The following is a 15649-nucleotide window of genomic DNA, read 5'->3' on the forward strand; positions in this document are numbered from 1 at the left end:
TAAGAACTACAGAGAAAAATAGAAGAGTTGGAGGTAAACCCGACTTCAGAATACGAGATATATCAAACCATACCACGGGTGGGGTTAGAACCCGCGATCAGAGAGTCTTAAAATTCCAGACCATCGCGTTAGCCACTGATCTGGAGTTTTAAGACTCTCTGATCGTGGGTGGGGTTAGAACCCACGATCAGAGAGTCTTAAAATTCCAGACCATCGCGTTAGCCACTGATCTGGAGTTTTAAGACTCTCTGATCGCGGGTGGGGTTAGAACTCGCGATCAGAGAGTCTTAAAATTCCAGACCATCGCGTTAGCCACTGATCTGGAGTTTTAAGACTCTCTGATCGCGGGTGGGGTTAGAACCCACGATCAGAGAGTCTTAAAATTCCAGACCATCGCGTTAGCCACTGATCTGGAGTTTTAAGACTCTCTGACCGCGAGTTCTAACCCCACCCGTGGTATGGTTTGATATATCTCGCATTCTGAAGTCGGGTTTACCTCCAACTTTTCTATTCACCCAAATGCAAACTTGATTATTTATATATTTTGAAGCAGTAACATAAACTGAAAAAAATAGTATATATATATATATATATATATATATATATATATATATATATATATATATATATATATATATATATATATATATATATATATATATATATATACAGTGGACCCCCGGTTAACGATATTTTTTCACTCCAGAAGTATGTTCAGGTGCCAGTACTGACCGAATTTGTTCCCATAAGAAATATTGTGAAGTAGATTAGTCCATTTCAGACCCCCAAACATACACGTACAAACACACTTACATAAATACACTTACATAATTGGTCGCATTAGGTGATTTATGCGATGTAAGAAAAAAATAACCCCCTTTTAAAATCTCCTTATTTTTGGATAAGAAAATATGCAGATAGATGGAAAATATTTCCAATAAACTTCTATCTTATCCAAAATATTTCCAATAAACTTCTATCTTATCCAAAATATTTCCAATAAACTTCTATCTTATCCAAAATATTTCCAATAAACTTCTATCTTATCCAAAATATTTCCAATAAACTTCTATCTTATCCAAAATATTTCCAATAAACTTCTATCTTATCCAAAATATTTCCAATAAACTTCTATCTTATCCAAAATATTTCCAATAAACTTCTATCTTATCCAAAATATTTCCAATAAACTTCTATCTTATCCAAAATATTTCCAATAAACTTCTATCTTATCCAAAATATTTCCAATAAACTTCTATCTTATCCAAAATATTTCCAATAAACTTCTATCTTATCCAAAATATTTCCAATAAACTTCTATCTTATCCAAAATATTTCCAATAAACTTCTATCTTATCCAAAATATTTCCAATAAACTTCTATCTTATCCAAAATATTTCCAATAAACTTCTATCTTATCCAAAATATTTCCAATAAACTTCTATCTTATCCAAAATATTTCCAATAAACTTCTATCTTATCCAAAATATTTCCAATAAACTTCTATCTTATCCAAAATATTTCCAATAAACTTCTATCTTATCCAAAATATTTCCAATAAACTTCTATCTTATCCAAAATATTTCCAATAAACTTCTATCTTATCCAAAATATTTCCAATAAACTTCTATCTTATCCAAAATATTTCCAATAAACTTCTATCTTATCCAAAATATTTCCAATAAACTTCTATCTTATCCAAAATATTTCCAATAAACTTCTATCTTATCCAAAATATTTCCAATAAACTTCTATCTTATCCAAAATATTTCCAATAAACTTCTATCTTATCCAAAATATTTCCAATAAACTTCTATCTTATCCAAAATATTTCCAATAAACTTCTATCTTATCCAAAATATTTCCAATAAACTTCTATCTTATCCAAAATATTTCCAATAAACTTCTATCTTATCCAAAATATTTCCAATAAACTTCTATCTTATCCAAAATATTTCCAATAAACTTCTATCTTATCCAAAATATTTCCAATAAACTTCTATCTTATCCAAAATATTTCCAATGAACTTCTATCTTATCCAAAATATTTCCAATAAACTTCTATCTTATCCAAAATATTTCCAATAAACTTCTATCTTATCCAAAATATTTCCAATAAACTTCTATCTTATCCAAAATATTTCCAATAAACTTCTATCTTATCCAAAATATTTCCAATAAACTTCTATCTTATCCAAAATATTTCCAATAAACTTCTATCTTATCCAAAATATTTCCAATAAACTTCTATCTTATCCAAAATATTTCCAATAAACTTCTATCTTATCCAAAATATTTCCAATAAACTTCTATCTTATCCAAAATATTTCCAATAAACTTCTATCTTATCCAAAATATTAATTACATTAGATATTTAGAGTTGATGATTAAGATACTTATACAGCAGCTGGGTAAATCTGTAGGAAAACGTTTCGCCCGCTGTGAGAGCGAAACGTTTATCAGTCTAATAAATTGATTGGTAAAGCTTGTTGTGCAGTCAAACTTCTCATGAGCTGACTGATAAACCTTGTACAAGTGAATCCTCATAATATAGACACCTAGGTGTTGCACATGTGTCCTATTCATCAATAAAGACACCTAGGTGTTGCACATGTGTCCTATTCATCAATAAAGACACCTAGGTGTTGCACATGTGTCCTATTCATCAATAAAGACACCCAGGTGTTGTACATGTGTCTTATTCATCAATAAAGACATGCAGGTGTTGCAAAGGTGTCTTATTCATCAATAAAGACACGCAGGTGTTGTACAGGTGTCTTATTCATCAATAAAGACACGCAGGTGTTGCACAGGTGTCTTATTCATCAATAAAGATACCCAGGTGTTGTACATGTGTCTTATTCATCAATCAAGATACACAGGTGTTGTACATGTGTCTTATTCATCAATCAAGATACCCAGGTGTTGTACATGTGTCTTATTCATCAATAAAGACACGCAGGTGTTGTACATGTCTCTTATTCATCAATAAAGACACGCAGGTGTTGTACATGTCTCTTATTCATCAATAAAAACACCCAGGTGTTGTACATGTGTCTTATTCATCAATAAAGACATGCAGGTGTTGCACAGGTGTCTTATTCATCAATAAAGACACGCAGGTGTTGCACAGGTGTCTTATTCATCAATAAAGACACGTAGGTGTTGCACAGGTGTCTTATTCATCAATAAAGACACGTAGGTGTTGCACAGGTGTCTTATTCATCAATAAAGACACGCAGGTGTTGCACAGGTGTCTTATTCATCAATAAAGACACGCAGGTGTTGCACAGGTGTCTTATTCATCAATAAAGACACGCAGGTGTTGCACAGGTGTCTTATTCATCAATAAAGACACGCAGGTGTTGCACAGGTGTCTTATTCATCAATAAAGACACGCAGGTGTTGCACAGGTGTCTTATTCATCAATAAAGACACGTAGGTGTTGCACAGGTGTCTTATTCATCAATAAAGACACGCAGGTGTTGCACAGGTGTCTTATTCATCAATAAAGACACGCAGGTGTTGCACAGGTGTCTTATTCATCAATAAAGATACCTAGGTGTTGCATGGTCCTTAGCATAAATGGGGAGAAATCAGAGTGGGGAAGCGTCACGAGCGGTGTTCCACAGGGGTCAGTGTTGGGCCCCCTGCTGTTCACAATCTACATAAACGACATAGATGAGGGCATAAAGAGCGACATCGGCAAGTTTGCCGATGACACCAAAATAGGCCGTCGAATTCATTCTGACGAGGACATTCGAGCACTCCAGGAAGATTTGAATAGACTGATGCAGTGGTCGGAGAAGTGGCAGATGCAGTTTAATATAGACAAATGCAAAGTTCTAAATGTTGGACAGGACAATAACCATGCCACATATAAACTAAATAATGTAGATCTTAATATTACGGATTGCGAAAAAGATTTAGGAGTTCTGGTTAGCAGTAATCTGAAACCAAGACAACAGTGCATAAGTGTTCGCAATAAAGCTAATAGAATCCTTGGCTTCATATCAAGAAGCATAAATAATAGGAGTCCTCAGGTTGTTCTTCAACTCTATACATCCTTGGTTAGGCCTCATTTAGATTATGCTGCACAGTTTTGGTCACCGTATTACAGAATGGATATAAATTCTCTGGAAAATGTACAAAGGAGGATGACAAAGATGATCCCATGTATCAGAAACCTTCCCTATGAGGATAGACTAAGGGCCCTGAAACTGCACTCTCTAGAAAGACGTAGAATTAGGGGGGATATGATTGAGGTGTATAAATGGAAGACAGGAATAAATAAAGGGGATGTAAATAGTGTGCTGAAAATATCTAGCCTAGACAGGACTCGCAGCAATGGTTTTAAGTTGGAAAAATTCAGATTCAGGAAGGATATAGGAAAGTACTGGTTTGGTAATAGAGTTGTGGATGAGTGGAACAAACTCCCAAGTACCGTTATAGAGGCCAGAACGTTGTGTAGCTTTAAAAATAGGTTGGATAAATACATGAGTAGATGTGGGTGGGTGTGAGTTAGACCTGATAGCTTGTGCTAACAGGTCGGTTGCCGTGTTCCTCCCTTAAGTCAATGTTCTTATGTTCTTACATGTGTCCTATTCATCAATAAAGACACCTAGGTGTTGCACATGTGTCCTATTCATCAATAAAGACACCTAGGTGTTGCACATGTGTCCTATTCATCAATAAAGACACCTAGGTGTTGCACATGTGTCCTATTCATCAATAAAGACACCTAGGTGTTGCACATGTGTCCTATTCATCAATAAAGACACCTAGGAGTTGCACATGTGTCCTATTCATCAATAAAGACACCTAGGTGTTGCACATGTGTCCTATTCATCAATAAAGACACCTAGGAGTTGCACATGTGTCCTATTCATCAATAAAGACACCTAGGTGTTGCACATGTGTCCTATTCATCAGTAAAGACACCTAGGAGTTGCACATGTGTCCTATTCATCAATAAAGACACCTAGGTGTTGCACATGTGTCCTATTCATCAATAAAGACACCTAGGTGTTGCACATGTGTCCTATTCATCAATAAAGACACCTAGGTGTTGCACATGTGTCCTATTCATCAGTAAAGATACCTAAAGACACCTAGGAGTTGTTGCACATGTGTCCTATTCATCAATAAAGACACCTAGGTGTTGCACATGTGTCCTATTCATCAGTAAAGATACCTAGGAGTTGCACATGTTGCACATGTGTCCTATTCATCAATAAAGACACCTAGGAGTTGCACATGTGTCCTATTCATCAATAAAGACACCTAGGTGTTGCACATGTGTCCTATTCATCAATAAAGACACCTAGGTGTTGCACATGTGTCCTATTCATCAATAAAGACACCTAGGTGTTGCACATGTGTCCTATTCATCAATAAAGACACCTAGGAGTTGCACATGTGTCCTATTCATCAATAAAGACACCTAGGTGTTGCACATGTGTCCTATTCATCAATAAAGACACCTAGGTGTTGCACATGTGTCCTATTCATCAATACACCTAGGTATTGCACATGTGTTCTATTCATCAATAAAGACACCTAGGTGTTGCACATGTGTCCTATTCATCAATAAAGACACCTAGGTGTTGCACATGTGTCCTATTCATCAATAAAGACACCTAGGTGTTGCACATGTGTCCTATTCATCAATAAAGACACCTAGGTGTTGCACATGTGTCCTATTTATCAACTTGTCGATATTGTAACATTGATTTAATGATTTTAAACAATAAAAACATAGTCGATGTTTTGCTCATCAAGATACGAGTTATTTATAGTTTCGATATATTAATTATATAGAAAATAAGCAATTTCTAGTTTTCTCTATTTCTTTCTTTAATTCTGAAAATTATTCAACCATGAGAGTTTGTTTTTAATTTTCAACTAATTGATGTTGTACTGATACCTATAATGAAATTTGCAAATAAAACTATGATGAGTTTAATTTTTGCTTCTGCACTCATGTTCTGATGGTGGTAATTATCATCCAAATAAAGTTTAAACGCAAATGGTAAGGTAGTTTTATTTCAAATCTCGCCTTAAATATATATATATGTCTTGACGAATAGGTAAAACTTGCGATTTTGGTTTAAATAGCAATGATCTTCTTGCTGAATGAGGCAAGAGAAAATTTGTGTATTCGGCACGACGGGGAAGAAGATGAAATTAGCTCTGAAGAACCCACACCATCGAATGTCGTCGGATCACGGTGCAACACCTAGCTCTGCTGGGTGCATGATTCTTGTAGGATTGTATGGGTCCGTGGGTTAGAGTGTCGTGAATTTTCGCTCAACATAAGGCGGGCTAACACAACATGGGCTCGAATTCTCGGTTAGTCGCAGTGTTGTTATATATATATATATATATATATATATATATATATATATATATATATATATATATATATATATATATATATATATATATATATATATACATAATATATAATATATATATCACACAAACACACACAACTACTGTGTTACTCTCTGTAACTGTCTTTTCTCGCTACTAAAAGAATAAGAGGCATAATTAGTTGTATCTTTTTCACCGTTAGTTGCCTTTTGAGACATTTATCCCCATAAGCTAAATAAATATTGACTAACTAAAGCCTCTGAGTTCTGTTTAAGCTGAATAAATGGCCTCTGTTTACATAAATGCTCACGAATATTCACGATGAAAGGCAACTGGAATGAAAAATATGGTCTAGGAGGAACATGACAGGTAATTACGATTGGCCAAAAGATATCTTTCATAGATGGCGCCACAGGAAACGTCAGGAACTACTGCTGACAGCATTCGTTCACGGAAAGATTCGTAATGGAAGCTAATAACGGAAATATGGAAAAATATTGGCCTGGTCTCAGACCGGGCCGCGGGGGCGTTGACCCCCGGAAACCTCTCCAGGTCTCCAGGTAAAGGAAAACCTAAGAGGCAGATTAAGTATATTTCATAGACGACAACGTACGAAATATCAGCAATACTTGTAATATCTGACAGAATTCTTGTAATATCTGACTTTATGTAAAGTAAAAGGACACAAGTGCAACTAATGTGACATTTATTGTGGCAACGTTTCGCTCTCCAGGAGCTTTATCAAGCCATTACAAACAATACATGGACACAGAGGGTATATAAAGGCTCAGAGTGAGGTGAATACTAGTGAGGTACCATTTCGATGTTCACTAGTGGTAGTAGTAGTAGTAGTAGTGGTAGTGACAAAAGCAATTAATTCGTACATGTAAAAGGATATAAAAGCTATTACTTGGGTAACATAAAAATAGGTTGGACAAATATAAACTGGAATGAGGCAGGTTGTTTCAGTGTTCACTCTCTGTGCTTTGTGTAGTATAACAGGAGAGACTATGTGATGGCAGGGTTTACTGTTTTCAGGAGGATTCTTGCTAAGACTTCCGAAGTCTTAGCAAGAATCCTCCTGAAAACAGTAAACCCTGCCATCACATAGTCTCTCCTGTTATACTACACAAAGCACAGAGAGTGAACACTGAAACAACCTGCCTCATTCCAGTTTATATTTGTCCAACCTATTTTTATGTTACCCAAGTAATAGCTTTTATATCCTTTTACATGTACGAATTAATTGCTTTTGTCACTACCACTACTACTACTACTACTACCATGATAAAGCTCCTGGAGAGCGAAACGTTGCCACAATAAATGTCACATTAGTTGCACTTGTGTCCTTTTACTTTACATATTGTCGGTAATTCTACCAACTTTATTACAATATCTGACTTAATTCTTGTAATATCTGACATAATTCTTGTAATATCTGACATAATTCCTGTAATATCTGACATAATTCTTGTAATATCTGACATAATTCTTGTAATATCTGACATAATTCTTGTAATATCTGACATAATTCTTGTAATATCTGACATAATTCTTGTAATATCTGACATAATTCTTGTAATATGACATAATTCTTGTAATATCTGACATAATTCTTGTAATATCTGACATAATTCTTGTAATATCTGACATAATTCTTGTAATATCTGACATAATTCTTGCAATATCTGACATAATATTTGTAATATCCCACATAATACTTGTAATAATGATACTTAAATATTGCATACGTTTTTTATCACCCTGTCGATATTATTTCCCATTAATATCACAAATAGTTAATCTCTACCAAAATTACGAAAATGAAATGAAAAGATAAGAAAAATACTCCGAACACTGACCAGTGAGAAAGAAAAAACGAAAAGAAACTAAGCACTGACCAATAAGAATGAGAAACAAAATCTTACTTAAATAATTGTCGATGAGAATATAATTGTCACTTATATTTAAAAATAATAATTAAGAGTTGAATACTTATAGGCTGTAAAAAAAAGACAAAGTGAAGAATTGGACACATATGCAACATCTGGGTAACTTTATTTGTAGACGTTTCGCCCTCCATTGGCTTTATCAATACAAATTCGAAGATATAATGTGAAGACAGTAGAACTGTATACTAAAAATGAGGTAATCAGTCCCTCAGCCTTAGTCTGAGTGCCTCATCTTTTGTGTAGAGTCTTCTCATTATGTCCTTGTACTGATAAAGCTACTGGATGGCGAAACGTCTACAAATAAAGATACCCAGATGTTGCACATATGTCTAATTCCTGTCGGTATCATATACCATTCATGTACAAAACGATAAAGAATGTAGTCTGCACTAACCAATAAGAGCCCAGTCTCTGTTGACAACGAAGTCCCAGGCGGCGGTGAAGAGAATCTCCAAAAGGAAGCCATGGAGGCCGTAGATGTAAACACGAAGCCACAATCCCACCTCTGGTTCCGGCAGCGCTGCGTAGCGGCTCATCCTTGCTACTGCTCCAGGCTGTTACTGCTCCAGACTGGTCTTTCCTCCTACTCCTGGCTACTCTCCAATAATACAAACGACCCTGCTACTACTTCTGGCTGTTCTCTGCTACTGCTCCTGGCTGCTATCCAATAAGCCGCTGCTGTGACAAACACAACTAACTGCCCGTGTTGTGGATTCTTGGAAGAAATATTTCATGGTACAAGATTCTCACTCACCAACCTCAGAGTTTCTCAGATATATCAATATTCGGGTCTTTTCACTGACGGTGTTTCATTATACAAATAGCCAGTGAGAGATATATTAAACTTGTGAGAGTCATTCAGCGTAAGGAGTGACGGGGTCTCAGTATCTCGTACTTGTATTCGTGACAGACTAAATTCTTCCACGGTAAATCCTGCTGTTTTCAAGTATCCGCTGCTTCGGCTAATTTTTTCCTCCTCTTTCCTTCCGAAACTGGCAAACTTTCAGGTTTTTTTTTCCTATCTTCGCCGATTATCCGAGTTCCTGTGTTTCTTATGATCCGCTATTCATATTTTTCTTGTTTTTGTCGAGGGATTCTGATATGTCAGGAGCTGCCAAACTATTGGGGTTGTGCTGTCGTTTCTCGACTCCTTTTCAAGTCAGCTGAAAATCATTCTGTTGCTGATAACAACAATGGATGAACGGAGTTTTGATGGCGATTCTAGCATAAATATCCTACTTCCTAGGATTTAATACTGTTCCAAAATAAACGTCAACTAAAAATCATCACGTTTGTGCTTCTGTTGTTGATGTCAACAACGTGTGAACGGTGTTCTACCGGAGGTTCTAAAGGAAATATTTCACCACCTAGAGTCTAATACCGTTCTGTAATAAATGTCATCACTACTAGGGTTCTTGCTGGTTGTTTTCTCCCGCCGTTGAAAGCCTCCTGGCGATGGTCCAAGTGTTCCTTTACCAGCACCTTCAATTCCCACGTCTTCTCCTTCTGGCGTCTGAGTTCCTGAGGGTGATCACGTCTTTCTGATAGTGTTCATTATCTTGTGTTCAGTTATTGCTCGTGTTCACCTCTTGTTAGTTTTCGGCTCTCGTTTTTAACTCGTGCTGGTGTTCACTTCCTGCTCGTGTTCAGTAACTTCCGTTGTAATGATAACCACCTTCTGCTAATCACTTACTTTTTCCTGTAGGCATAACTACCTTTAGTTAGTGATACTTTCTGCTGGTACAGCTCGTACTATTTTTTTTAGGGGAAGTTATCGCCTACTGTTTATGGAGTGTTCACTTTCCCTTGCTGATGTGTTCACATATTGGTGTGAACACTTCCTCTTGCTACCGCTACCACTTCCCTCTGATGAAGTTCAACCATGTACATCCCTTCGTTGTCAGTGTACGTACACTCACCCTCTCTGGAAGAAAGATTGACATCAGTAACGGAACAAAAGCACACACACACACATACATACATACACACACACACACAGACACACACACACACACACACACACACACACACACACACATTAGCAAGTTCCTGGCTAAACTCCAGCGAATATCATACATCTACATAAATCAGAGAGAAAGACTCTCTCAGCAAGAGCTCCTGAGAGCAAGGTAATGCAAGACAGTCCCAGCACAGTATAATGGTCTAAAATTATTACGAAGTTGCCTCTCTCGCTCCGTCTGACGTCAAACCGACGTAGCCTGGTGGTCAAACTTGCGGCTCTTGTCATAATACGAGAGCTGTTTGCTTAAGGAGTTTAAAACCTATCGACTACACGAGGGTCATTAAGGTTGCATGTCACCTATTCACCAACAGGGATATAAATTATCTCTCAACCAACATATATATTTTAGACTGTACATCTCTCTGTGTACTATATATTTCAGAGATATATAACAAATGCGGATTAAAGGTTTAATCTTTTGACATTATATTCACGACCGGAGATTAAACTCACTACCGGAAATTCTCCAATATTTATTTTCGTTACTGTTATGTGTGTGTTCTGCTGCGTCCAGATCTGGGCGTTTGTTGTGATTGCTCGGCTCCCGCGTTGCCAGACGTGTTGCTGCTGTTTCCTCAATTTCTCGTAAGATGGCAGTGAACGTCTGGAAATTAACGCTGGGAATAGCGTAAGAAAAATACTGAACTATGTTTGAACATAGCAGCGAGAACTTGAGTGTAACTAGACGGAGGAACGAGCCTCCAGTGCTTCTCGGTTTCAATTAGTGTACAGAACTTTACTTGCGGCAACGTTTCGCCCTCAGTAAAGCTTAATCAAGTCGTGACTTGACAAAGCTCTACATAGCGGAACATATATTGGTAAAGTTCTATAATGGGTAAAACCTAACTTGATAAAGCTCCACACGGAGCGAAACATAACTTGATATGGCTCCACACTGAGTGAAACATAACTTGATAAAGCTCCACACGGAGCGAAACAACTTGATAAAGCTCCACACGGAGTGAAACATAACTTAATAAAGCTCCACACGGAGCGAAACATAACTTGATAAAGCTCCACACGGAGCGAAACATAACTTGATAAAGCTCCACACGGAGCGAAACATAACTTGATAAAGCTCCACACGGAGCGAAACATAACTTGATAAAGCTCCACACGGAGCGAAACATAACTTGATAAAGCTCCACACGGAGCGAAACATAACTTGATAAAGCTCCACACGGAGCTAAACATAACTTGATAAAGCTCCACACGGAGCTAAACATAACTTGATAAAGCTCCACACGGAGCTAAACATAACTTGATGAAGCTCCACACGGAGCTAAACATAACTCGATAAAGCTCTACACAGAGTGAAACATAGATCGATGAAGATTTGCACAGAGTGAAACATGACCTTGGTGAAGCTCTAGCTATAGAAAAGTGAAATATGACCAGAAAAAGCTCTACGGAGAGTGAAATACGACCCGAAAAAGCTCTACAGAGGGTGAAATGCGACCCGAAAAAGCTCTACAGAGAGTGAAATACGACCCGAAAAAGCTCTACAGAGGGTGAAATACGACCCGAAAAAGCTCTACAGAGAGTGAAATACGACCCGAAAAAGCTCTACAGAGGGCGAAAATATCGCCGATAAAGCTCTACAGAGGGCGAAACCCCCCCCACCCCCCCAATAAAAAATTATTCTACAATCTTTGTATTTCTTTTAATATTCTTACTCAAACGGGTTTAGCTCTCACCGTAAATAATTAAATAAACAAGTCGGTGGATTTTAAGCTGGCTTTGTTGACTACGAAGCCCCAAGCCAGTGTTGGTTCATTTTAAGCTGGCTTTGTTGGCTACGAAAGCCCCCCAAGCCAGTGATGGTTCATTTTAAGCTGGCTTTGTTGGCTACGAAGCCCCCCAAGCCACTGTTGGTTCATTTTAAGCTGGCTTTGTTGACTACGAAGCCCCCAAGCCAGTGTTGGTTCATTTTAAGCTGGCTTTGTTGAATACGAAGCCCCCCAAGCCACTGTTGGTTCATTTTACGCTGGCTTTGTTGACTACGAAGCCCCCCAAGCCACTGTTGGTTCATTTTAAGCTGGCTTTGCTGACTACGAAGCCCCCAAGCCAGTGTTGGTTCATTTTAAGCTGGCTTTGCTGACTACGAAGCCCCTCAAGCCACTGCTGGTTCGTTTTAAGCTGGCTTTGCTGACTACGAAGCCCCCCAAGCCACTGTTGGTTCATTTTAAGCTGGCTTTGCTGACTACGAAGCCCCCCAAGCCAGTGTTGGTTCATTTTAAGCTGGCTTTCCTGACTACGAAGCCCCCAAGCCAGTGTTGGTTCATTTTATGCTGGCTTTGCTGACTACGAAGCCCCACAAGCCACTTTTGGTTCATTTTAAGCTGGCTTTGTTGGCTACGAAGCCCCCAAGCCAGTGTTGGTTCATTTTAAGCTGGCTTTGTTGACTACGAAGCCCCCCAAGCCACTGTTGGTTCATTTTAAGCTGGCTTTGGTGACTACGAAGCCCCCAAGCCAGTGTTGGTTCATTTTAAGCTGGCTTTGCTGACTACGAAGCCCCCCAAGCCACTGTTGGTTCATTTTAAGCTGGCTTTGTTGGCTACGAAGCCCCCCAAGCCACTTTTGGTTCATTTTAAGCTGGCTTTGCTGACTACGAAGCTCCCAAGCCAGTGTTGGTTCATTTTAAGCTGGCTTTGCTGACTACGAAGCCCCCCAAGCCACTGTTGGTTCATTTTAAGCTGGCTTTGCTGACTACGAAGCCCCCCAAGCCACTGTTGGTTCATTTTAAGCTGGCTTTGCTGACTACGAAGCCCTCCAAGACACTGTTGGTTCATTTTAAGCTGGCTTTGCTGACTACGAAGCCCCCCAAGCCAGTGTTGGTTCATTTTAAGCTGGCTTTGCTGACTACGAAGCCCCCCAAGCCAGTGTTGGTTCATTTTAAGCTGGCTTTGCTGATTACGAAGCCCCCCAAGCCACTGTCGGTTCATTTTAAGCTGGCTTTGCTGACTACGAAGCCCCCCAAGCCAGTGTTGGTTCATTTAAGCTGGCTTTGCTGGCTACGAAGGCCCCCCAAGCCAGTGTTGGTTCATTTTAAGCTGGCTTTGTTGGTACCAAAGCCCCCCAAGCCAGTTTTGGTTCATTTTAAGCTGGCTTTGCTGGCTACGAAAGCCCCCAAGCCAGTGTTGGTTCATTTTAAGCTGGCTTTGTTGGCTACGAAAGCCCCCCAAGCCAGTGTTGGTTCATTTTAAGCTGGCTTTGCTGGCTACGAAAGCTCCCAAGCCAGTGTTGGTTCATTTTAAGCTGGCTTTGCTGGCTACTTAGCCCCCAAGCCAGTATTGGTTCATTTAAGCTGGCTTTGCTGACTCCGAAGTCCCCCAAGCCAGTGTTGGTTCATTTTAAGCTGGCTTTGCTGGCTACGAAAGCCCCAAGCCAGTGTTGGTTCATTTTAAGCTGGCTTTGCTGACTACGAAGCCCCCAAGCCAGTTTTGGTTCATTTTAAGCTGGCTTTGCTGACTACGAAGCCCCCCAAGCCAGTGTTGGTTCATTTTAAGCTGGCTTTGCTGGCTACGAAAGCCCCCCAAGCCAGTGTTGGTTAATTTTAAGCTGGCTTTGCTGGTACGAAAGCCCCCCAAGCCAGTGTTGGTTCATTTTAAGCTGGCTTTGCTGACTACGAAGCCCCCCAAGCCAGTGTTGGTTCATTTAAGCTGGTTTGTTGGTACCAAAGCCCCCAAGCCACTGTTGGCTCATTTTACGCTGGCTTTGCTGGTTGAGAAAGCCAAGCCAGACCCACCTTGCTGAAGCCTTCAAGAGAAATTATGTTCTCGCTCTTTGCAGCTCTAAAGGAGACCTTGGGTAATAATACCCACGCCTGCTGGCCTCGCAGCCTGCCTGCTGGCCTCGCAGCCTGCCTGCTGGTCTCGCAGCCTGCCTGCTGGTCTCGCAGCCTGCCTGCTGGCCTCGCAGCCTGCCTGCTGGCCTCGCAGCCTGCCTGCTGGCCTCGCAGCCTGCCTGCTGGTCTCGCAGCCTGCCTGCTGGCCTCGCAGCCTGCCTGCTGGCCTCGCAGCCTGCCTGCTGGCCTCGCAGCCTGCCTGCTGGCCTCGCAGCCTGCCTGCTGGCCTCGCAGCCTGCCTGCTGGTCACAGCCTGCGCTGACCTCACAACCTGCCTGCGGGCCTCGCTGGCTGGCCTCACAGCCTGCCTGCTGACCTCGCAGCATGCCTGCTGGCCTCGCGCCTGCCTGCTGGCTCGCAGCCTGCCTGCTGGCCTCGTAGCCCTGCTGGTCTCGCAGCCTTCGGTCTGCGTATCCTGCCCGCTGCCTGCTGGTCTCGCAGCCTGCCTGTGGCCTGCAGCCTGCTGCTGTTGCAGCCTGCCTGCTGGCCTCGTAGCCTGCCTGCTGATCTCGTAGCCTGCCTGCTGGCCTCGCAGTCTGCCTGTGGTCTCGCAGCCTGCTGCGCCATCAGCCTGCCTGCTGACCTCACAACCTGCCTGCGGGCCCGCAGCCTGCTGGCCTCGCAGCGCCTGTTGGCTCGCAGCCTGTCTGCTGGCCTCACAGACTGCTGTGGCCTCACAGCCTGCTGCTCCTCACAACCTGCCTGCTGGCCTCACAGCCTGCTGACCTCACAGACTGCTGCTGGCCTCACCCTGCCTGCTGTCTCATAGCCTGCTGCAGCCTCACTCGTAGCCTGCCCGCTGGCCTCGTATCCTGCTGACAGCCTGATGTGGCCTCACAGCCTGCTGTTGGTCTCAGCTCCCTGATGGCGTCCCAGCAGCTTGCCGGTCTCGTAGCCTGTCTGGCCTTGTGTCCTCACAGCCTGCTGTCTCACAGACTGGTCTCACAGCCTGCCTCACAGATGGTGGCCTCGTGCTGTCCTCATAGCTGCTGGCCTCACAGCCTGCCGTCCTCACAGCCTGCCGTCCTCACAGCCTGCTGGCCTCACTCCCTGCTGGCCTCGCAGTCTGCCTTCTGGCCTTGTAGCCTGCCTGATGGTCTCATAGCCTGCCTGATGGTCTCGTAGCCTGTCTGCTGGCCTCACAGCCTGCTGGCCTCACAGCCTGTTGGCCTCACAGCCTGCTGGCCTCATGTATATAACATTAATGTTAGACATACACACTGCTGACCTAGTTACTGCTAATAAACTACGCTTCCGTATCTCATATAATTACCAATATGTTATTGCTAATCTGTGTTTGTAATTGCCTACATGTTATTACTGACTTTTGTAATTACACATGCTGATAGGTATCCCACTTGTAGACAGGAAAACAGCTGTGGAAATGAGAACGTCATTCAGTGGAATGACATTCTCCTGATGAGGGCTCCAGCTGGGAGTCGAAAATTAAAG

General features: G+C 41.0%; 1 protein-coding gene across 2 annotated transcripts in view; it reads right to left on the bottom strand.

Annotated features, from left to right (window-relative positions):
- Positions 1–15649, bottom strand: part of LOC128702967 (transmembrane protein 229b) — a 77957-nt gene that overhangs the window by 41426 nt on the left and 20882 nt on the right. For both annotated transcript variants that reach the window (XM_053797465.2, XM_053797464.2), the window contains exon 2: positions 8722–10251. In XM_053797465.2, the coding sequence (XP_053653440.2) occupies positions 8722–8863 (142 nt within the window). In that variant the 5' untranslated portion in view covers positions 8864–10251. The remainder of the gene's footprint in view (positions 1–8721; positions 10252–15649) is intronic.

The sequence above is a fragment of the Cherax quadricarinatus genome, chromosome 86 (genome assembly GCF_038502225.1).
Source record: "Cherax quadricarinatus isolate ZL_2023a chromosome 86, ASM3850222v1, whole genome shotgun sequence".
In the NCBI taxonomy this organism is placed as follows: domain Eukaryota; kingdom Metazoa; phylum Arthropoda; class Malacostraca; order Decapoda; family Parastacidae; genus Cherax; species Cherax quadricarinatus.